At 41.3% G+C, this 23,716-nt stretch overlaps 1 protein-coding gene across 1 annotated transcript in view; it reads left to right on the top strand.

Moving 5' to 3' along the window:
• Window positions 1–23,716, top strand: part of LOC102270916 (uncharacterized) — a 302,710-nt gene that overhangs the window by 231,170 nt on the left and 47,824 nt on the right. The window contains exons 14-15 of the mRNA XM_070361434.1: window positions 2,253–2,335; window positions 6,904–6,998. Coding sequence (XP_070217535.1) covers window positions 2,253–2,335; window positions 6,904–6,998 — 178 coding nt within the window. The remainder of the gene's footprint in view (window positions 1–2,252; window positions 2,336–6,903; window positions 6,999–23,716) is intronic.

The following is a 23,716-nucleotide window of genomic DNA, read 5'->3' as shown; positions in this document are numbered from 1 at the left end:
CTTCAGTTGTGTCCGACTCTGTGAGACCCCATAGACGGCAGCCCACTAAGCTCCTCTGTCCCTGGGATTCTCCAGTCAAGAACACTGGAGTGGGTTGCCATTTCCTTCTCCAATGCATGAAAGTGAAAAGTGAAAGTGAAGTTGCTCAGTCATGCCCAACTCTCAGCAACCCTATGGACTGCAGCCCACCAGGCTCCTCCATCCATGGGATTTTCCAGGCAAGAGTAATAGAGTGGGTTGCCATTGCCCTCTCTGAAATTTAAGCCTACATGAGTTTAATGGAATTAGCCAGTAATTGAACTGTCTAGTAGGAAAAAATATCAACACTCTTTCAAGAAAGATAACAGAATCTAGAGTTTTCTACAATGCCCATTATATTGTATAGCGTATAATACTTAGACATGCAAAAAACAGGAGAATATAAACCTTAGGGGAACAGTGAATAGCAATGAGTGTAAGATAATTCAGATATTAAGTTTACTGGGAAAAGCCATTAAACTATCCATTATAAATATACTCATAAGTTGAAAAAAACAACTACCTGCAAACTATTAAAGGAAAATATGTTTTTAATGAATGATTAGTCAGATTATCTTACCAGAAACATGGACACTATAAAAAACATAACCAAATGGAAATTACAGAACAGAAAATCCAAGAATTAAAAGAAATTTACTGATATGAAATGCAGAAAATAAAAAGCTGGAAGAAAAATGAAGGGGAACTCAGAGATCCAGGAGGTCATAGCACAGAGGTTTGCATACTTGTAGTGAGAGTTTTATGTAAAGAAAGAGGGAAATAATATGGAAGAAAAAATTTATTAAACAACTAGTGATTGGAAATTCCCCATATTTTAAAGAATATATTGGCTCATAGATTGAATACCCTCAGTGAACCTCAAAAGAATAAATGCAAGGGAAATTGAATTTAAGAATATCATAATAGAAAGTTAAAGTGTTGCTTTTCCTTTTTTAAAAAACACAGTATATCTAGGGGAACAATGATCTGAAAAATAGCTGACATTATCATCTGAAACAATGGAGACCAGAAGTCAGTATAATGACACATTAAAATGCTAAAAAAAATGTCAATTCAAAAATCTGCATATAGAAAAAACCCCTCAAAAATTGAGGCTGATATAAAGATATTTTCAGATGAGGAAAAACTAAAAGAATTTTTCTTCAGTAGACTGGCACTATTAAAAAGAAAAAAAACCTAGAGAATTTTCATTAGGCTAGCTGGGCCATCTTCAGGGAGGAACAGTTTTCCAAAGGATGCAGACATGGAGACCATGTCCTCAAAATTTTACACTATGGAAAATTCATCTAAAAATGTTCCCAAAAACAATTCCAAAGGGTTGAGATTGGCAGTACTCGATCTCTAGAGGGGAAGAAGAGGACAGGGTGCAAGGCGGTGGCTGCTCATGGATCCATGTCATCTTTTCAGAAAATGTTTTTGGGTCCACCTCTTGGTCAAGTCTGTGGCTCTATTGAGGAACTCCAAGCTGTGGACCGGAGTATTTGTCACAAGATGCTGGGGAGAGGGTTTAGCATAGAGAGTCATTGAAGGGAGAGCTCAAGCCAATGGATCGAGAGGCATAAAGCTAAATTAATACCTGCTTATGTATTGATAGTATCTTTGTAATTTAAGAAAGATTTGTTGAGGAGGCAATCTATTTCAGGTAGAGGGCACTGCTGGCGTTTAGCAGATAGAGGCCAGAAATGGGGCTAAACATTCTATAAAAACAGGACAGCCCCTGCAAAAAAAAAAAAAAAAAGAATTCTCCAATCCAAAATGTGGTTCATGCTGAAGTGGAGAAACCCTGACATAAAATAAGTTGTGCAAAAGATGATAAAAGTTGCTCAGGCGGGAAGAGCTGGGGACACATCGATAACTGAACTTTCTAGTATCAAGGCTTGATATTGGAACGCTGGGGGAGGCACGGAGAAATGTCTTTGTAAGCTTGATCACAGAAACAGAACTGAGGATAGAGAATCCTACCCGGATGAGGGGAGAAAGCAGATCACACACAGCTGCTCCTTGTAAATTGCATCCCCATGGTGTAGGGTTCTACTTGAGGTTCATGCATTGACTGAATTAAAACCGGGAGCATGTAACAACTTAGAGAATTATTTCTTTCACCCCCATTTGTCAGCCTTTATATAAACTCTTAGATTTCCGCAGTGTAAGCTTACATGTCCTCTGATGTAAAAATCTATAATTTTTGTTCCACCTTTTGTCTTTAACCCTAGGAAGCATTTCTAATAAAATTAGTCCCTGCCCTACGGACTGTGATCTCAGTTTCTCAAAAGAAGACCATGAATTACACAATAAGGTAAGATAAAGGCAAGATAAAAATTATCCAAGTTGGTTTTGACCATGAAAACAACAGTTCTGATTATTGACTATAATTTCTTAAAATATATTTCCAGGTAGAAAGTAATGTGGTCTTTAAGGCAGGTTTTGAAGTATGGACATACTAAACAGGTGACATTTGTGAAATCAGTAATGCTAATAATATTTTTCATTACATCTGAATCAGACTTTAAGCTGTTGAAGACTTTAGATAAATTAACTAGTCTATAATACAAGACTCTTTCCAGCCTGAGCAGGGTGATTAGAAAACGTGTTGATTGTCCTGTTTTATTTGACATGATCATGGCTGCCATGAAGTCTATCCAGAAACTATCTTGATAAACTTATACGAATTACTTAGCCTGGGTTTCAAAATGTGGGTTGAATTAATTTTACTGGTATAATTGGATCCCGTTTTTGGATGTTTAACCATTTCCAAAATCTGTATCTATATAGACCAAATGACTTCAAGTTTTAAATATTCAGAAATTTTAGTCTGGCTAGAAAATTAAAGTAAAAGAATTTCTCTCAACCCTGCCTTTTCCCATACAAACTATCTGAGTCATTACCTTTACTCTAAAGTATGTTAACTAAATAAACACAGGTCTATAGATCCAACTTTCATGCCATTCTCTAAAGCCTGATGTTGCTATCTCTAAAAAGTGGACCACCATCAAATCAAATAAATGAGTTTTTAATGTCTAGAAGACAACTTCACAGCATTTACAATTACGGTTGTTTCTATATTGTGGGAGAAGAAAGCATGAGAAATCAAAAGTTTAGTGACATTTGTAACAGTGAAAGGTAACATTTATTGAGTGCTAGGAAATTACTCGATGCCAGAAAATGTTCTCAGGTCCTCCACACCAAATGACTGTCTTATTCTCATTACAAACTAATGGGATAGATACTTCTAGTAACATAATTTTCCCTGTTTTGCAGGTGAGAAAAATAGGGCGCATGAGATGGAGTAACTTAGGCAAAATAACATTGTTAACAAGTATATAGCTGCGCTTTGAATCCAGACTGTTTCTAGAATCCAGTTTTGTATCTATCATGAGATAATACATCAAAATTTTATTTCTTTGTCCTTTCAGTCAGGTATATGTTTTCTACTTCTTGGGCCTTATAACCTTAATATAAGGAATAGGATATGGGAACCAAGAACAATTCGCTAGGAAGGAAGAAATGTTACATCCTTTATGAAAGGTAAAAGTGTTAGTGACTCAGTCGTGTCTGACTCTTTGCGACCCCATGGACATAGCCCACCAGGCTCCTTTATCCATGGAATTTCCCAGGCAAGAATACTGGAGTGTGTTGCCATTACCTACTTCTTCTCATAGTATTAGGAATTAACTTGAATGTTCAACTGATATTAAAGACTCTGACTCAGGCAGTTGATAGGGTAGCTGTGGGGAAATTGCTGTGGGGAAATGTTGAAGTTCACATGGAGAGCATTTGTTTTTCAAATTTATTTACATGGTGAGAAAAGAATCAAAATGTGTGGCCCCAGCTGGTCAGAAATACTAGTTGCCATCCAGAGTTGAAAAACAGAAACCCCAGGGGTTAGCTACCCAAGGAGTCTCTCTGGGTCAATCCTGAGCTACCCAGCCAGACACGAGTACCTTGTTTTTCCCTGGGTGCTGCTAATGTTAGTAGAAACCCTGTCCTAAAAAATTCTCTGGTACACACATCAGAAATGAATTAAGGAAAGAGGAAATAGTATTCTTGCTGGATGGTCTCAGGATTTAGGCTGGATTTCATCTGGGGCCGTGGGTTTTATTTTTTAGATGGTATAACAACACTGGTGAAACTGAACATGATGTCATATGTGTTTGCTTTGATACTTCAGAGGCACCTGGCATTTGTCGTTATTATTGTTGACGTGCAATTCTGTGACCCTGTTAACACAAGCCTCTGAACACAGTCCATCTACCCCAAGCCTTCCTCCCCAGCCTTCTTAAAAATGGCGCTGCTGCTCGCATCTCGTCTTTCCAGGGCAGTTCAAAAGCAGTTGTAATCCCCAGGATTCAGCTCTTTATTCACTGTTTCCTCTTTCTAAGGCTCTGCCTTTTGATGACACAATCCCCTTGCTCTTCATCTGGCCAGACGGGCAGATGAACAGTGCTCCCCAGAGCTCTGCGCAAAGACCTTATGAAGAGTTTGCGAGAAGAAAGTGCTGCTCTTCAGTGGAGCCTACGTGTGCCAACGCCACAATGCTCTGCCCAGCAGCACCGGACTGGGGCCCCTGACCTGTGAACTGCGAGCTTTCTTTCTCCCCAAACACTGACCATTGGTCCCAGCATCATCACCCTTCTTCGTGAACCAGATGGTCCATGGAAAGAATTATTGCTTAGGGGCAAAAGCCTCTGAACAACAAGGTGGGGATCCTGGACTTTGCTTTCTTTCATGTAACAGTATGTAGTGCCTGTGTTCCCAGTCGTGTCCGACTCTCTGTGACCACGTTGACTGTAGCCTGCCAGGCTCCTCTGTCCATGGGATTCTCCCAGGCAAGAATACTGGAGTGAGTTGCTGTTTCCTTCTCCAGGGGATCTTCCTGACCCAGGGATCGAACCTGCATCTCCTGCATCTTGTGCATTGGCAGACGGATTCTTTACCCCTGAGCCATCTGGGAGCCTGCTTTCTATCATAGAACACAATTATATGGGCCTTTCATTTCATGAGCTGGACAACTTTGAGACTTAACATCTTAAGTCTAAAATCTTAATATCTTAATATTAATAAATTAATAATATCTTAAGACTTAAATCTTCCTATAGTATTTTCTACTTAGCAGCTTCGTAGAAATGCTGTAATAAATGCAGAAGAAAGGATGTTACGTGTTTTATTGAACATTTCATCTAATGTTCCTCACCCATGGTATATATTACATTGTACCATATGCTACTTAGATCTTTAATGTTCTAAAGCTTGTTAAGTTCTATCCTTTCCGTCCCCAGAAAGAACCTTATTGCTATTATATCATTTGGTCTTCATAAAAAGTCCTACGATCTATACAAGACAAATATTATCTCCATTTTTCAGATTAAAACGCTCAAATTCACGGACTTTAAATCATTTAAGTTTCCCAAGTGGTGAGAAGACTTGAATGAGTGTCTTCTGACCACCACTTGGTGCTTTTGACATGATACATTTTAGCTTTTCAAAATTCTTTAAAACACTTCTTGGCTCTCCTTTTGTGTTGTATTTGACAGAGTACACATTTATTGCTTCCTCACTGAAGCTCTGTTTGAATGGTCATCCTCACACCAAATTTTCAGCTCATGAACTTGAAAATCACATTTTGAATTCTAGCAATTTATATTGATATTTACATGTGTGCTGTTGGTTTCTGCAATGGGTCAGACTCTGAGTAGCCATATTATGTGAAACGAGCTGTTTCAGAAGAAATTTGCACCAGTTTCTCGCTTAAAGTATAGAAATTCATCTTTCTGAAGACAATGCTGAGGGAAGAATTTTTTTTTTTTTAATGATGATGATCTGCTTTGGCTTCAGGAACTTAAGAGGTGTAACGGGTCAGAGGATCTATTTTCTGTCTTTTAAGTGTTGACGATGTCCTTACTGAAAGTACCGGTTCTTAGGTGCAGATTAGTATTTGTGATTGGTGGATTGTTTTAGATTGTTAGAGTATATTCACGTGAACAGACTTACGCACTCTGGTACTCATTCACCTGGGAACTTGGCTGTACGTGTTTACTTATTTTTAGATTTAAAACTCTTATTTTCTTTGGGGATGAACAAATGTCTGTGACTTTATGTCTTCCCAAACACTGATTTTAAAGGATTTTTAGTACATTAACTTGAATATTCTTTAAATGAAATGCAAAAATTCAGAAAATGTTGGCTATTTTTGGAGTTAACAGGTATATGTCTTTGTGGCTTAGCCTCTGGAGGCAGTCCACTGTCGTTATGGTAACATAAGTACTTAATGAAATGACCTCTAACTCTTCAGTATTTACTGTGTGCTTATTACCATGTTAGGAGTTGTGAAAAATACAAAGAAATATACAACATAGGATTGTCACCATGAGTATATTTGAACAATTGAGATCAATATTAGCAGATTAACCAAATTGAAATCAATTTAGTACACTCTATCATAAAACATCTATATTTTAACAAATCAAGAGTGTTGATGGGTAAACCAAATCTTTGATATAATTCTTGGTAGCAGTCAACTTTTTATTCAGCAAGATTGAATAAAGTATCTAAGCATCTTATAAAGAAATACCATCACATTTGAAATTTGAATGACTACAAGAGCATACTGTAAGCAGTCAAGTAAGGTGTGCAAATCAAATATTTTTAATTGGGACAATTCAAAGCTCTCATATATTTTAAAGAATTTCCGTAATCCTTAAGCTACTCAGGAATGAAATGGAATAATTAAAAATACCAACAGTAAGTAATCTGACCAGTGATTCTATAAGTCATTCTGGGAAAATTGTCCCTGAAACCAGGCAAACTTTCTATCTGCTTCTCGGTAATTTTTTTCCCATTTATTTCATTTCATTTCATTCTTCAAAGGAAAAACCAACTGCTTGGAAAACTGGAGAAACTGAAGACTATTCACAAGATACATCTTATTTGGAGGAGCTGGAAAAACACAAATTTTCAGTTTGGTGAGTAACTCTATCCTGTCTTTCTATTTAAAATTTTTAATTCATTGACTTCAACAAATCTTTACTTATTCTATTCTTTTATTATTCATTTATTCAATAAATACTGATTGTGTGCTTATTACAAGCTGTATGATTTGTACCCTGATTTGGGAAAGCTCATAGTCTTATGAAGTCGATATACATTTAAGAACATCAGTGTGATATAACACTATTTTTTTTTCAAAGAATGCACACATACACACCTGGAGAAGATGATGGCTTGAATTTGCTTGAGAATAGAGAAGGATTTTCAGAAGAAGTTTGAGTCAGATCTTGGGAAGAATGACAGTGGAGAAATGTTGACAATTTGGGGTGGGCGGTGTCTAGAGATGGGGTTGGGAGGAAGGCTGGACTGATACCCACTGCAAACCCTAGTTCACTTAAGATCTAAGCAGATTGTGGTTACTGATCTCTACCTGGAGGTGTATATACAGGTAGATCTGTCTGTGCAAGCATATGTATAGCAAACAGGAAAAAATATACATAGAAAAGCGAGCAGTGGAGCTTCTCAGAGGTAACGAGTACAGAATTTTGCAGTGGTGGGATTCGTCAAGGATAAGGAAGGAACCACAGTCAGTGGCACCGTGACACGTAGAGTAACTAGGAAAGAGGAAGAAATGGAGTAGCTCGTCAAAGTCCACCTGCTCCAAACCACTGCCACCCTGTCCCTCAAGATCCCTGCTCTGAGTGGCTTTCCCCCCTGGGCATTTATCTGCCTTATGATTAGGTTTCTGAAGATTTTTCTCTTACTCTTCCATCCTGGAACCATCATCAGGAGGAATGGTAGCAGCTCAAATCTCCCTATCCAGTCACCTTTTTATAAGTTCTACTGGTTTTCATTTAAATGTAGAAGTCTCAGTACGTTCACCAGTGCTTTCCCGGAACAGCTGAAGTGTGGTCTCCAAGCTGATCAATGATCTCTGGATTAAGAGATGCAGGCTTGGGACTCCCCCAGTGGTGCAGTGGTGAAGACGCCTCCTTCCATTGCAGGGGGTGTGGGTTCAATCACTGGTGGGACAACTAAGATTCCACATGTCATGGTGTGGGGCCAAAAGTTTTTTCTGAAAAAAAGAGAGATGTAGTTTTGTGCTTAAGAGACATCAGGCAGGGAGGGAGGTGGGAGGGGGGTTCAGGATGGGGAACACGTGTACACCCGCGGCGGATTCATGTTGATGTATGGCAAAACCAATACAATATTGTAAAGTAATTAGCCTCCAATTAAAATAAATAAATTTATACTAAAAAAAAGAAAAGAAACATCAGGCAGGAAGGGGAGTCAAAGAGGCCGAGAGGTAAGAAATCACTCAATTCAGCCGCTTAATATGCATGATTAAACTATCTAGGTCTGTTTTCTCCTGTATCAAGTTGGAATAATAATAGCTATATTGTGGAGCTTTATGTTTATTGTGAAAACTGAGAGCAAATTTAAATAAGATAGCCTGGACGATCACTTGGTGTGTATAGATTTTTGATAAAGACGACTAATATGAATAATAATAAATTTAGAGGAAAATGCCTTTTCCAAAGGTTAAAATAGGAAGCATCACTCACAGGAGGATGTGTTCTTCAAACACACCAAGCTCTTTATCACATCAGGGTCTTTCCACTAGATGCCTCCTTTGTCTGGAATGTTCTCTGGGGTCTTAGTAGGATAGAAGCATGTACTGCAGGTCTTAGGTCAGATTTTCCTGCTCCAGAGAGGTCTTTCCTGAAAATCCTACATAAGGAGGTAATTTTCCCGTCTCGTAGTCTATTTTCTCATAGCTTTCTTCCTTTAAAACACTTACCACAGTTTAAGTTAATCATTTATATTTATTTTCAAGTCATTTATTTGCATATTTTTGCGTTCTCTCACTAAAAAGAAGCTGTAGGCAGACAGAAACCCTTTGGTAAAGATTTTTAATTGGAGGATAGTTGCTTTACAACATTGTTGTGTTTACAATGCTCTGCTGTACATCAAGTTGAATTAGCTATTTTGCTGTTCTTGTTGAGTTGCTAAGTCATATCTGACTCTTTGCAATGCTATAGACTGCAGCCTGCAAGGCTCCTGTCCATGAGATTTCCCAGGCAAGAATACTGGAATGGATGTCATTTCCTTCATATATTCCCTCCCAGAAACCCTACTTGTCTGATCACTCCTGCGTCTCTAGGCCCTAGTTTTAAAATACCTGGGTTATAATAGGCAACCAGTAAATATTTATTGGGTGAATGAATAAGAGGGCAAATGAGTGATCGCTCAGCTTGTCTCTCTCCCAGCCCCCTTGGTTGTCCTACCTGTTTATTCACTTCCAACCTCTCCTTTGTCTGGAAATTGCTATCATTTCTTTTAAAAGGAATATGGGATAATTAACCACTCCAAACATTTCATTTAAACCAGAGTTGAGGATATGGGGGCTGCTGAGACCTCTATAAACGCGTTGTGTTTTAAATGGTCTGAGATACAATCTGAACAATTTCCTTGATGTTTTATTAGAGCTGGTAAATCATTTATGGGGGCAGCCTTTACCTAAATCCTCTCCAAATCCCCATAAAATGCATTTAACACAGAATACTGTACTACCCAGCTTCAAAGATACATGTGACTTTGTGTGGGAAGTAGTTGCTGTCCCTATGCAGTGAGTCTCAGTGTAGGTATCTTTTCTGTCTCGCACAAGGTCCATCTCTTCCCCTTCCCGTCCCAATGACTTGCCTCCTTTCACATGCTGATGCTGGTAAGTTTGGTAGATTGCTAAAATTTCAGTAAATCACAGCTTCTATTCTTTTCCTTTGTTAACGTACCAGACCTTTAACTAGTCAAATGTAACATTATCTTGTTTGTAGCTGAAAATCTTTTTTTTTCCCCAAACTTCCAAAGTATAATGTTAAGACTGCTGCTGCTGCTGCTAAGTTGCTTCAGTCGTATCTGACTCTGTGCGACCCCATAGACGGCAGCCCACCAGGCTCCCCCATCCCTGGGATTCTCCAGGCAAGAACACTGGAGTGGGTTGCCATTTCCTTCTCCAATGCATGAAAGTGAAAAGTGAAAGTGAAGTCGCTCAGTTGTGTCCGACTCTAGCGACCCCATGGACTGCAGCCTACCAGGCTCCTCCGTCCATGGGATTTTCTAGGCAAAAGTACTGGAGTTAAGACTGCTAGATTTTCTCAAACAGAAAGAGAGCCAATTAAGTTGCCTCTGAGTGTGTAAGACAGAACCTGCTTCCAGCACGTCTCAGCCCACTGGGCCTGCTGCCCATGGTGTCGGCCGATCATAGATGAAAGTCCTCTGGGCCCTTGCTTGGTGGGGTTTGTATCGCAGTCTCCTCTTCTGAGCCTCAGAGCCAACACTTGCAGGATTCTTAAGTTCCTCTTTGAGATTTTATGTGCTGCTGTGAGCAGATGCCTCTCTTCTGCTCATATATTATTTTTTAATTTTTGAAAAATTTTACTTATTTATTTTTGGCTGTGCTGGGTCTTCACTGCGTGTGAGCTTTCTCTGGTGTGTCGAGTGGGGGCTCTTCTCCAGTTGCGGTGTGTGGGATTCTTATTGCCGTGGCTTCTCATGCTGTGGAGCACGGGCTCTAGGCACGTGGATTCAGTACTTGTGGAGCATTGGCTTAGTTGCCCTGCAGCATGGGGGGTATTCCAGGACCAGGGATCGAACCCATGTCCCCTGCACTGGTAGGCAGACTCTCAACTTCTGGACCACCAGGGAAGTCCTTATGCTTCTATTTTAGACAACACGAGATCGCCAAGGTGTCCCTGGATACTTTAGTACTAGGTGATTGATTTCCATCTTTACCCCTTCAGGGGTTGGCTCTGACTGTTATGTGCTCCTTTTACACTCTGTACACCTTTTCGTGCCACTCAAAACATGGTCGTTCAGTGTCCCATAAGCCCCCTCCCTGACTAGTGCCTGCGTGCTAAGTCACTTGTCAGATCCGACTCTTTGTGACCCCATGGACCATTGCCCACCAGACTCCTCTGTCCATGGGATTCTCCAAGCAAGAGTACTGGAGTGGGTTGCCATTTCCTTCTCCAGGGCATCTTCTCCCCCCAGGGACTGAAACTACATCTCTTATGTCTCCTGCACTGGCAGGCAGGTTCTTTAACACTAGTGCCGTCTGAGAAGCTCCCATGGGACAGTAAGTTTAATAAATTTCACAGGAATGGAGATTAAGTCTGTTGTGTTCTTCCTGGCCTACTCTCAATGATTGATAAATTGCAAGCACTTAATAAATATTTGCTGAAATAATACATAAAACATGAGAGTAAATTAAGAATTTTGGAGCTTCCAGAAGGAATTTTCTGGAGAAAAGAGCAATGGGACAAAATGACTGTGATGTTCTGTGTCTCTTTGTCCGTGGTGAATGTTGTTTCTATCTGTTGAGGATGTTTCTTCCCTAAGAATTCCTTCACTCACCCTCTTTTATGATTGCAGACCCCCCACCTACTCACATACCACCTACATACCCCAAGGCATTGGGCTGTGACGTGTATTATGTTCCTATGACAACTGTGATCGATTCAGGGGTAGGCACACGATCTCAGCCAGGCCCTCCAAGCCTTTTCACAGAATTTTATATTTTGATACTTGGTGATAGAAATTCCTTCTCTTCTATAAGCTCTTACGCTGAAATGATTTAAGTTTGATACCCTCAGTGGCCATGACCCTGAGGGTACTTACCCTCCGCACTTCCTGTACTGCCTCCTGTTAATATTTGGCATTTGAAACCAATGGATGTAAGAGTCTAACCAGTGCTTTGTAGGGGACACATATTCTGTTCTAGTCCAGCTAACGGAAATGTGTCTTAGGAGCTACCTCAAGTCCACATTAATGATGAGTAAAATGATATGCATACTTAACAACACATTTGCTGTTGTTCAGTTGCTAAGTCATGTCCAACTCTTCGTGACCCCATGGACTGCAGCTCACCAGGCTCCTATATCCTTCAGTATCTTCTGGAGCTTGCTCAAATTCATGTGTGTTGAGTTGGTGATGCCACCCAACTATCCCACCCTCTGTCACCCCCTTCTCCTCCCGCCTTCAATCTTTCCCAGCATCAGGGTCTTTTCCAATGAGTCAGCTCTTCGCATCAGGTGGCCAAAGTATTGGAACTTCAGCTTCAGCATTAGTCCCTCTAATGAATATTCAGGACTGATTTCCTTTAGGATTGACTGGTTGGATCTCCTTGCAGTTCAAGGGACTCTCAAGAGTCTTCTCCAACCCACAATTTGAAAGCAAAAACACATATTTCAGGTAAAAAAATATATTGTCCACTGGGAAGATTTTATTTATTTTCCTACGAGAGGAAAGACTTTAGTGAGAATGTTTATATTGTCCACTCAGTTAATTACATAAATAAGCACCTATTTGCCTGCCTAAGTATAGCCTCAGAATCTCACTGCCTACCCTGCTTCCTAATGCACTCATGCCCTTCATCTGTGTGCAGTGATTTCTCCGATGGAGTACGTCAGAGGACCTGTTAAATTCCTCTGGAAATAGTGCTAATGACTGCTTCAAGGCCATCACTTGGGTAGTTTAAAGAAGTTACCAGGTTTTCAGAGGTACCTAACTCATGACTGGGGACTGAACTCCATAACAAGGCCATCTCAAAATGTTTCCATTCACATTCAAAGATGACTTGGTGCTTAAGCGACCAGAGAGTCGTAGGTTTTTAGAGCAGGATCTCGGAGATGATTTTGTTCAGCCCCGTTGGTTTATACTAGGCTCAAACTGAGACTGATAGAAGTTAAGTGACTTGGCCTTAGGTCAGACAGCTAATAAGGAGTGGAAATGGGATTAGAACTCACTTCCTTTCAATCTAAATCCAGTACCAATTATAAAAAAATAAATTCTTCCTAGAACTCTGCTAGGATTTTTTTTATCGTTTCCTGTTTCAATCAATTGCAAGCTGCTTTGATATTTATTAATAGATTCAGGAGAAAGTGCTGATTCTCAGGAAAATACATATAACGGGTTGTTGTAAATTTCGTCAAGCCAAGGAGGTGAATAGAGGGCAGATGCTGAGATGTTTGTTAAATGCACATGTTGCTGCCCACACAGAATGACTTCCTTTTTTTGTTCTCTGCCATCCATTTACGTGACTGGCCTCCATTTGTTGCTTAGGGAAGGTATGAGTTAACTATAAATATCAAAACAGGAAAGTTATTCTTCAATACAAGTGATACACTTTCCTTTTTATAACTCACATGTGATTTGACATTGAAATAAAATGCAGATGCTCCTTTGATTGGCGTATTCCCTATTGTGCTTTTCCAAAACACCTTCACATATGGTCTGCCTCATTCTTGAGAAATGACTTGTTGTTTATGTCATACAAACAGAACAGATTGATTTTACAGTGAGTAAGGAGGATGATGAATTGGACGTTGGAGAGAAATCCTTGTCTGGGCAATCTAAACACTTGAAAATAAACGTGGCCTTTTGGAAAAGGCTCCCATGATCCACCCCATAACGCCTTCAGTTCACCCCTCACCCCTTCTTAAGGGTTAAATAGATATATACTCAATTTTAGCAAATCAAAGAGTAGTTACAGTCACCTCAAAGTATATTTTTTCTTTTCACCATTTAAATATATCCTGATACCTAATGGTCAAAAAAAAAAGTCCTAAAGAACCAACCCCCAAAATCTATTGCAATATTGTGTCTGCACTATGACCAAAATATAGGATTTCTCAAATTGGTAGAAGAGTAGTAATATCTCTTTTCTAGCAAATGATTTTTTCTAAGTATAAAATTCTTGCACTAAGGGGACTTCCCCGGTGGTCCAGTGGTTAAGACTCCATGCTTCCAATGTAGGGGACACAGGCTCAATCCCTTGTCAGGGAACTAAGATCCCACATGCTGTGCAGTGTGGCCAAAAAAAAAAAAAAAAATTCTTGCACTAACAATCTTTCCTAGGGGTCTCCAAATTTATCCCTTCATACTTATTCTTCACAAAAGAGAAAAAAAATAATGTTGTGTATCCACCTGTCTGACAGTAAAATGACCACATGTGATTCTGCAGAATTTTATAGTATATAAATCTCCTAATCTCATTCCCATACCTTTTTTTTTTTCATTTGGTCTTCAAAATATCCTGATGATGTGATATCCTTCAGCCCATTTTACAAATTATCTATCCAAAGTTCAGAGAGATTTTGTTGTTTTTATTCAGTCACTCAGTTATGTCCGACTCTTTGCAACCCCATGGACTGCAGCACGCCAGGCTTCCCTGTCCTTCACCAACTCCTGGAGCTTGCTCAAATTCATGTCCGTTGAGTCATTGATGCCATCCAACCATCTCACCCTCTATAGCCCCTTTCTGCTTCTGCCTTCAATCTTTCCCAGCATCAGGGTCTTTTCCAGTGAGTCAGTTCTTTACATCAGGTGGCCAAAGTATTGGAGCTTCAGCTTCAGCATCAATTTTTCCAATGAACATTCGTGGTTGATTTCCTTTAGGATGGACTGGTTGGACCCTCTTGCTGTCCAAGGGACTCTCAAGAGTTTTCCAGTCCCACCGTCGGAAAGCATCAATTCTTCGGCGCTCAGCTTTCATTTTGGTCCAACTCTCACATCTGTACGTGACTAATGGAAAAACCAAAGCTTTGACTATATGGATGTTTTTAGGAAAAGTAATGTCTCTGCTTTTTAATATGCTGTCTAGGTTTGTCATAGCTTTTCTTCCAAGGAGCAAATGTCTTTTAATTTCATGGCTGCAGTCACTGTCTGCAGTGATTTTGAAGCCCAAGAAAGTAAAGGCTGCCATTGTTAGATGGCTCATTTCCCCAACACTCAGCTGGCTCATTCCTCTCCAGTTCTCATTGCACTAGAGCATGTCACCTGGCTGAGCTCAGAGTCATCAGGGGACTTTAGAGTGTGCAGCAGATGACTTTTACAAAGCAATGTGTTAAAGTATTACTGGCATATTCCACAGTGTTGGGTGAATGTGGGTGAAGATAAGATGCCATGGAGGAGGAGTGAGAACCAAGTCAGCTTAGAATGGCACAGCAAAGTGAATCCCTATGGACGAATATTTCTGCCAGGAATTTATCAATGATCCACATGTAATTGGGTAGTTATTGACTGATACCTCTATCATATTAGGTGGCACTAAAGCATGAGCTGAAATTAAAAGACGGTTACTCCTTGGAAGAAAGTTTTGACCAACCTAGATAGCATATTGAAAAGCAGAGACATTACTTTGCCAACAAAGGTCCGTCTAGTCAAGGCTATGGTTTTTCCTGTGGTCATGTATGGATGTGAGAGTTGGACTGTGAAGAAGGCTGAGCACCGAAGAATTGATGCTTTTGAACTGTGGTGTTAGAGAAGACTCTTGAGAGTCCCTTGGACTGCAAGGAGATCCAACCAGTCCATTCTGAAGGAGATCAGCCCTGGGATTTCTTTGGAAGGAATGATGCTGAAGCTGAAACTCCAGTACTTTGGCCACCTCATGCGAAGAGCTGACTCATTGGAAAAGACTCTGATGCTGGGAGGGATTGGGGGCAGGAGGAGAAGGGGACGACAGAGGATGAGATGGCTGGATGGCATCACTGACTCGATGGACGTGAGTCTGAGTGAACTCTGGGAGTTGGTGATGGACAGGGAGGCCTGGCGTGCTGCGACTCTTGGGATCGCAAAGAGTCGGACACGACTGAGCGACTGAACTGAACTGAAAGCATGACCAGCTAATCCTACTAAGAAGGACCACATCTTAATGGCTAGATATATAGGTTCTGGGGCCATAATATCTAAACCCAAACTGACCAGCATTATGAATTACTTAGACAAGTTTCTCAAACTCCTTGTACCTCAGTTTCTGTTTAAAAAAAAATTATCTTTAAAACAGAGCTAATAGTACCTGGGCTTCCCTGGTGACTGAATAAATTCCTGGGTAAAAAATCTGGCTGCAATGTGGGAGACACAGGACATCTGTGTTTGATCTCTTGGTTGGGAAGATCCCCTGGAAATATCCTACAGAAGGAAATGGCAATCTGCTCCAGTCTTTGTGCTTGGGAAATCTCATGGACAGAGGAGCCTGGCAGGGTGGGCTATAGTCCATGGCGTCACAAAAGAGTCAGACACAACTTAGCAACTAAGCAACACCAATGGTACCTGCCTTATTTTAGTGAGCTCAAATATGCATTAAAAAAAACGGAGCAGTATAAATGCTCATAGCACATAGGAAATGCTCAAGGAATGTTTGCTGTTGTTACTGACTCAGGCTTTCCTTCTCTCTACAAACCCCCACAATGATACACTTTCTACTTGTATTTATACCATTAAAATAATGACCTGTTTGTTTTTGAGAAGCAAAATATTTTTGTAAATAAAAGACCTGCATACAGTGCTATATGTCAACTGTATCTTACTAAAGCTGGAAGAAAACAGTATAAAATAAGATAAATAAATAAATAAAAGTTCCCTTCCACTAAATAAAGAAGTAAATAAATAAATAAATAAAAGATTGCAGTGAGAAAGTCAGACATTAATGGTAGAAAAGAGATACCAGACCAGTAAATACCATGTGTTAGTATTCTATTCAGTTCAGCCGCTCAGTCGTGTCTGACTCTCTGCAACCCCATGAACTGCAGCACGCCAGGCTCCCTGTCCATCACCAACTCCCAGTTTACCCAAACTCATGTCCATCGAGTCTGTGATGCCATCCAGCCATCTCATCCTCTGTCGTCCCCTTCTCTTCCTGCCCGCAATCCCTCCCAGCATCAGAGTCTTTTCCAATAAGTCAGCTGTTTGCATCAGGTGGCCAAAGTATTGGAGTTCCAGCTTTAGCATCAGTCCTTCCAATGAACACCCAGGACTGATCTCCTTTATTACTGCATAACAAATGACACACAGAGGGCTTTGCTGGTAGCTCAGCTTGTAAAGAATCCGCCTGCAATGTAGGAGACCCCGGTTCAATTCCTGGGTTGGGAAGACCCCCTGGAGAAAGGATGGGCTACCCAGGCCAGTGTTCTTGGCTACCCTGGTGACTCAGATGGTAAAGAATCCGCCTGCAAAGCGGGAGACTTGGATTTGATCCCTGGGTTGGAAAGAGCCCCTGGAGAAAGGAATGGCAACCCACTCCAGTATTCTTGCCTGGAGAATCCCATGGACAGAGGAGCCTGGTGGGCCACAGTCCATGGGGTCACAAAGAATTAGACATGACTGAGCAACTAAGCACACAGCATGGCAGCTCAGAATGAAACACATGTTTTAATCTCATGATTTCTTCTTGGGCTCCTACAAAGCCACAGTCAAGGTGTCAGCAGGGCTGCGTTACCATCTGGGGGCTTAACAAGGAAGGGACTACCTTTAGCTCATTCAGACTCTGGGCAGGGTTTCTGTCCTGTGGCTGAGTGAGGGGAGGCCCTGGCTTTGCGCTGCCTATGTCCTGCATGCGGGGCCCAGAGTTCCATGCAGTGTGGCCCCTTTACCGTGGCTACCACTTTAGAAAGCTGCCAGGGGAGTCTGTCACCTTGCCGGGGGGGGGACCCTGAAGCTTTGCCTGATGAAGTCAGGACTTCCCAGAATAACCGGAATACATTAACTCCAAATCAACTATCTGAGATCTAATTGCTTCTGTAAAGCCCTTCACCTTTGTCATTTCCTATTGGCTAGAAGCAAGCATTGGTCTCAGGACCAGTCCCACGTCATATCAGCTTTCTCCTCATTTGTGTCTTTGCTGTGGTTTAGTCACTAAGTCGTGTCTGGCTCTTTGTGATTCCATGGACTGCTGTCCTCCACTGTCTCCCGGAGTCTGCTCCAATTCACATCCACTGAGTCTGTGATGCCATCTACCCATCTCATCCTCTGCTGCCCCTTTCTCCTTTTGCCACCAGGGAAGCCCCTGGAAGTGTCTACATGAAGAAGAAAACGGGAAAGAGACCAACCAGTGCCCCGTTATGTCGCGCTCTTGCTTATAACCTCTTTCTAGGGGTCTCAAGGCTTATTTGCCTGAGATAATGAAGTGCACTTTTCCCCCATATTCTTGGATGAACATTCTGCTGCTCATAGCTGAAAGCAGTCTTAATGAGACAATGAACCTGCACACATGCAGCCCTGGTGCATCGAGGAGCAGGTGTTCGTTTATCCCACGTTTGTCAAGCTTACATGGCGTCCTAGATTCTGGACCCTTAGTATTAGAAGTGTTTCCTATTGTCTGGTCTCCATCAATGCATAGTGTGAAACTAGTTGCCTTTTCCTTTAGTACAGTTTGGAAAATGGGCACACTATGGCGCAGAAGGTTCATCTCATGGATGCCACACTGACTCGGTTGGAGGGGTGGAGAATGAGCTGAGAAGAATTAATTTAGCCAACTCTCTGGAAACCTAATATGACATCAGTGATAAGATTTAAATATCCAGGAGTTTCAGATTATGAGCCAGTTCAAATTCAAGCTACATGATTTAAGTGATGAAAGGGCAAAGCTGGGCAGGAAGCAATGTAGGGATTTATTTGAGGCGAAAACACAAGTGACCAGTAAAATGGATAATGTTCTGTTGTAATAGTTTGCAAACAGCACCAAGAAAACAATTGAGTGGGTGTATTTGAGCTTCAGGCATTGTAAATTCTTTCACTCTCATATACTTTATGCCTTCTTTAATAAACTGGAGAGTCTTGGGCCAGCTTCATCGGTGACGGTAGGTGGTCATTCATTTCGCAATCCACTAATTTTCATGATTATTCAGTATTTTATGTTACCTAAACTGCTTTGGATTTTGTCTTACTCAGATTGGAATATGGCAATAGCCTATATGATTTCAGAATCATTAATTCAATTGGTGTTCTCAACAGATGGGTGTTACACTCGTCTCTCTGAAGACAAGCAAGAATTTAAGGTTCCTAATGACGCTGATGGTACATCATCTTTTTTGAAATATAGATCAGTAGCCTGTGTCTTGTTGAAAAGATGCAGAGTGAGTAGAAAATCTCTAGGAAGGAAAGCAATTGACATCAATTATGGTCTATTCCTAACGTTAAGAGACAAATGTGTATTTACCTTGTTTGTTTCTAGCTTTCTAACTGGATTCTTACATAACATGGAACAAATAAAAAGTCACTCAGTTATGTTCGACTCTTTGTGACCCCCTGGACTATAGCCCCCCAGACTCCTCCGCCCATGGAATTCTCCAGGCCAGAATACTGGAGTGGGTAACCATTCCCTTCTCCAGCAGATCTTTCCAATCCAGGGGTCAAACCTGGGTCTCCTGCATTGAAGGCAAAAATGCTTTAGCATTTAAGCCACCAGGGAAGCCCAAAGATATCCTTGTCCCAGTAGCCAGGCTATTTAATACTTTAAGGTTTGGGGTTTTTAAGTATTCTCTTTGACATTTTACAGGGATTTTGGAGGAAAAGACTATAAGGATTTTTAGTATTAAGCTCCATCTCTCTGTCCCTTATTTGTACCGTATTCCTTTCCACCAAGAGTTGATGCTTGTTAACAGCTCCCTGCTCAGTTGTCATAAACCTAAGCTGATAGTTTCAGGGAAGGAACATCACTGTATTTTAAGGCTACCCACTCATTTTGGACATTTTGACATTTTGGACATTAGTTTAAAAGTTTTAACTAATATTGAGTTAAAATCCTTGTCCCTGTTTTTAAAATTATTCAGTTCAGTTCAGTCGTGTCCGACTCTTTGTGACCCCATGAATCGCAGCACGCCAGGCCTCCCTGTCCATCACCAACTCCCAGAGTTCACTCAGACTCACGTCCATCGAGTCAGTGATGCCATCCAGCCATCTCATCCTCTGTCGTCCCCTTCTCCTCCTGCCTCCAATCTCTCCCAGCATCAGAGTCTTTTCCAATGAGTCAACTCTTCACATGAGGTGGCCAAAGTACTGGAGTTTCAGCTTCAGCATCATTCCTTCCAAAGAAATCCCAGGGCTGATCTCCTTCAGAATGGACTGGTTGGATCTCCTTGCAGTCCAAGGGACTCTCAAGAGTCTTTTCCAACACCACAGTTCAAAAGCATCAATTCTTCGGTGCTCAGCCTTCTTCACAGTCCAACTCTCACATCCATACATGACCAGTGGAAAAACCATACACTTGACTAGACAGACCTTTGTTGGCAAAGTAATGTCTCTGCTTTTCAATATGCTATCTAGGTTGGTCATAACTTTTCTTCCGAGGAGTAAGCGTCTTTTAATTTCATGGCTGCAGTCACCATCTGCAGTGATTTTGGAGCCCCCAAAAATAAAGTCTGACACTGTTTCCCCATCTATTTCCCATGAAGTGATGGGACCAGATGCCATGATCTTCATTTTCTGAATGTTGAGCTTTAAGCCAACTTTTTCACTCTCCTCTTTCACTTTCATCAAGAGGCTTTTGAGTTCCTCTTCACTTTCTGCCATAAGGGTGGTGTCATCTGCATATCTGAGGTTATTGATATTTCTCCCGGCAATCTTGACTCCAGCTTGTGCTTCTTCCAGCCCAGCATTTTTCATGATGTACTCTGCATATAAGTTAAATAAGCAGGGTGACAATATACAGCCTTGATGAACTCCTTTTCCTATTTGGAACCAGTCTGTCGTTCCATGTCCAGTTTTAACTGTTGCTTCCTGACCTGCATACAGATTTCTCAAGAGGTAGGTCAGGTGGTCTGGTATTGTTTAATGCACTAAAATCCCAAGTCAAAAGTCAATCTATTTATTTCTCTATTTATATTCCATCATCTGTCTAATCATGTATCTTTGCATTTATCTAGGGTTTAAAGACTTGTTAAATATTGTTAAGATTAATTAGTTATCAGATTATCTCAGTTTCAATATCCCTCACCATTTTTTAAAAAATCCAGTTACCCCCTGCAGTAATGAGAATCAGTTTAGTTCAGTTCAGTCGCTCAGTTGTGTCCGACTCTTTGTGACCCCATGAACTGCAGCACACCAGGCCTTCCAAACTTACCAGTAAGTACACAGAACTCTATACAGATGCTTTGAAAGAATTCAAGGAGATGTAGTTTTCACCTCTTAGGAGTGCAGAGAACCAGCAGAGTATACTGGTCTCACTTAAGGACTGTCTTCCCAGCTCCCCGTGGGTACCATTCACACTGCAGCTGCCCATCACCTCCTGGCCCTCGGGGTCACCATCTTCCCAGGTTGAGCCACTTCTGTGCTGGCCTCCATGGATAAGTGAAGTGGATCAGGCCACACCCCTCTTCTCTTTACCGTCTTATCTTTGTAACATGTCTGAAAATTGTTCCCTTTTTTCATTCCTTTTTTGATGGCTAAATTTTTGTGATATTCTCTCTTTCTGACTTCCAGAAGCTCCATTCAAGCCTTCATACTAGGCACTAAACAGAATGAAGGATTAAAAAAAAAACGCAGTTTTTTCCCATGGGTTTCCATTGATGTCAGTAATAAATTAGTAACATTTATTCCGTGTCCCCTCTATGAGAACTATTCTAACTGTTCTCATCTATCTTTCTCAGTCCCTCAACAGCCCTGTGGTATAGGTAACATTATTGTGCCCATTTTGCAGATGAGGAAACTGAGGCAGGGGGAGATGAGTTAAAGTTGTCAAAGTTACATGCCTGCCGAGTGGTCAAGCTGGGATTCATACCCAAGATGAACTCCAGACACGATCACCATGCCGTGCTGCCTCCAGCTACAATGGAATCAGTTGACCGTTTTAATTACATCCCTCAGTCCAGCAGGAGGAGGAAATGGCATCCCACTTCAGTACTCTTGCCTGGGAAATCCTAGTGATAGAGGAGCCTGGAGGGCTACAGTCCACGGGGTCACAAAGAGCTGGGCATGACTGAGTGACTAAACAACAGCAGGTAGTATGTGAAGACTATTCAGCAGGCGTGACCTCCAAACAACAGGCACGTACGTTTGACATAGCCACTGAGTCGTGTGTCATGAACCTGGCAAGCAGGAAAGCCACGAGTCACACTGAGGCTTTTAGAAGTGTGGGCGCTCCTGGAAGAGCACGGGTGGAGGAATTTCTTTTTCCTTCCTTCGTTTCTTCTTTGTACCATGCTAGGAGACACGTTGGTTGCACCCCGTGGATCTAGAACAGGAGAATCGAGCTCAATAATAGTAAATCTTAAATTTATTCTTATCTTGGGTACCTTTCTGATTCTGGCTGATAGCAGATTGGAACCAAGGGAATAACTTAAGAACAGCAGTTCTCAGGATATTTTAAATTAAAGTTGTTTGGGGATTTATCAGGCCTCACAAGTCTCCTCTAGATAATTCAGTTTATGGATGTGGGAATAGAGATTTTTATTCTTATTTTTAATTTGATTTCTGACCTTTCTGTTTCTTTCTCTCTCTTTTTTTACCTCTCTCTCTTCTCTCTGTTTCTCTCTCTTCCCAAATGTATGAATTATAAATCTGCTCTTCTACAGTTAAAGCAAATAGTAAGGCACCCAATTTGAAATGAATGGCAATCCATTTGAAGTTCACTTAACCCAGTTTTATTTTTAATCCGCATAACATACCAGGTTCCTCTTTCCTATCTACCAAACAGTATATCTTTTTGCTTATTACCTAAATGGGGAAACTGAAGCTTTTAGATACTTTGCCTTGTGACATAAGCAAGTAAAAGTCACAGCTGAGTTCTCACCTAGGTTTCTTAACCTCCAAGTTTATAAATGCTCTCCACCTGCTATTGACGTCCTCTTCTTTGCTACAGTTTCCTTGAAGGCAAAGGCTGTGCATGCTTTTATGCCCAGTATAACTGAGAAGAATGACGGGCACGTGCAATTGCTCAGTAAATGGTTTTTGGAGTTGCTGTATTTTCTATGTCCTTTCCCCCTTTGTAGATTATCATAAAAAGTTGTAGAACTGGCTTTCCGTTCAGTCTGTTGACAGACTCTTTCCCCAAAGTGCTGCCGTTTGATTAGATTGGCCTCAGCCTCTGTGAGCTGGACAGCCTCCAAGGTTTGCTGGTGGAGATTTGATGCCACCGTTTGACTTGGAGAGTGGCATTTGGGTGGCAGTAGTGGAATAAGTCCAGTAACTCATGGGCACATCGGTGACGGGTTCAAATCTGGGACACATTAAGGTAATTGTGTGGACAGGCAGCTCTGGAGACTTGAATGTTCATCTCTATCTCGATGGTACATTGTCGCCACATTCAAGCTGACAAGCTTCCCAGTGATGTACTGGCAAGCTTAATGAGAGTCGCTACTTCTTATCCAACTGTTCATCATTGGAGTGGATAGTATGGAGGAAATTCACTTCCAGTCTTTGGTTTTCTGCCATGGGCGACAGTATTTGGATGCCTCTGTGATTTTTCCAGGTGTTGGCCGTATCTGACCTAACTTTTTGCCAGCTCGTAATGATGTGGCTTCAGTACGGAAGCTATCAACCCATCTCTGAGCCTGTTTGCTCGTGTGCTTCAGCATGACCATCAGCATTTGTCTGCAGGATTGCCTCAGAGGATTTACAGCGGTGGCTGACTGTCTAGTGGGGGAAAAAGGAGCTGTCCTTAAACGCAGAATTTAATTCTTACGATGCTTTGAGCTTTGATTCTATGACGAGCGGGTGTAATGCAGGGGGAGAAAATACCACCTCAAGTCATTAGTCCCCATTCTGCCTTGTGAGATGGAACCCCAAACCTGCGCCATAGGGGAGTTAGCTTTAGATGTCAGAGTATTACTGAGAATTGGGATCCAGTGGGGTGTGTCAGAATGGGGAAGTCTGGAACTCTGTTTTAGGAAGGACCAAAGTGTTACGAGAAAGTTTGCTTACA

The sequence above is a fragment of the Bos mutus genome, chromosome 23 (assembly GCF_027580195.1).
Source record: "Bos mutus isolate GX-2022 chromosome 23, NWIPB_WYAK_1.1, whole genome shotgun sequence".
NCBI lineage: Eukaryota > Metazoa > Chordata > Mammalia > Artiodactyla > Bovidae > Bos > Bos mutus.
Note: the sequence above shows the minus strand (reverse complement) of the source record. Positions and strands in the feature narration are given on the sequence as shown.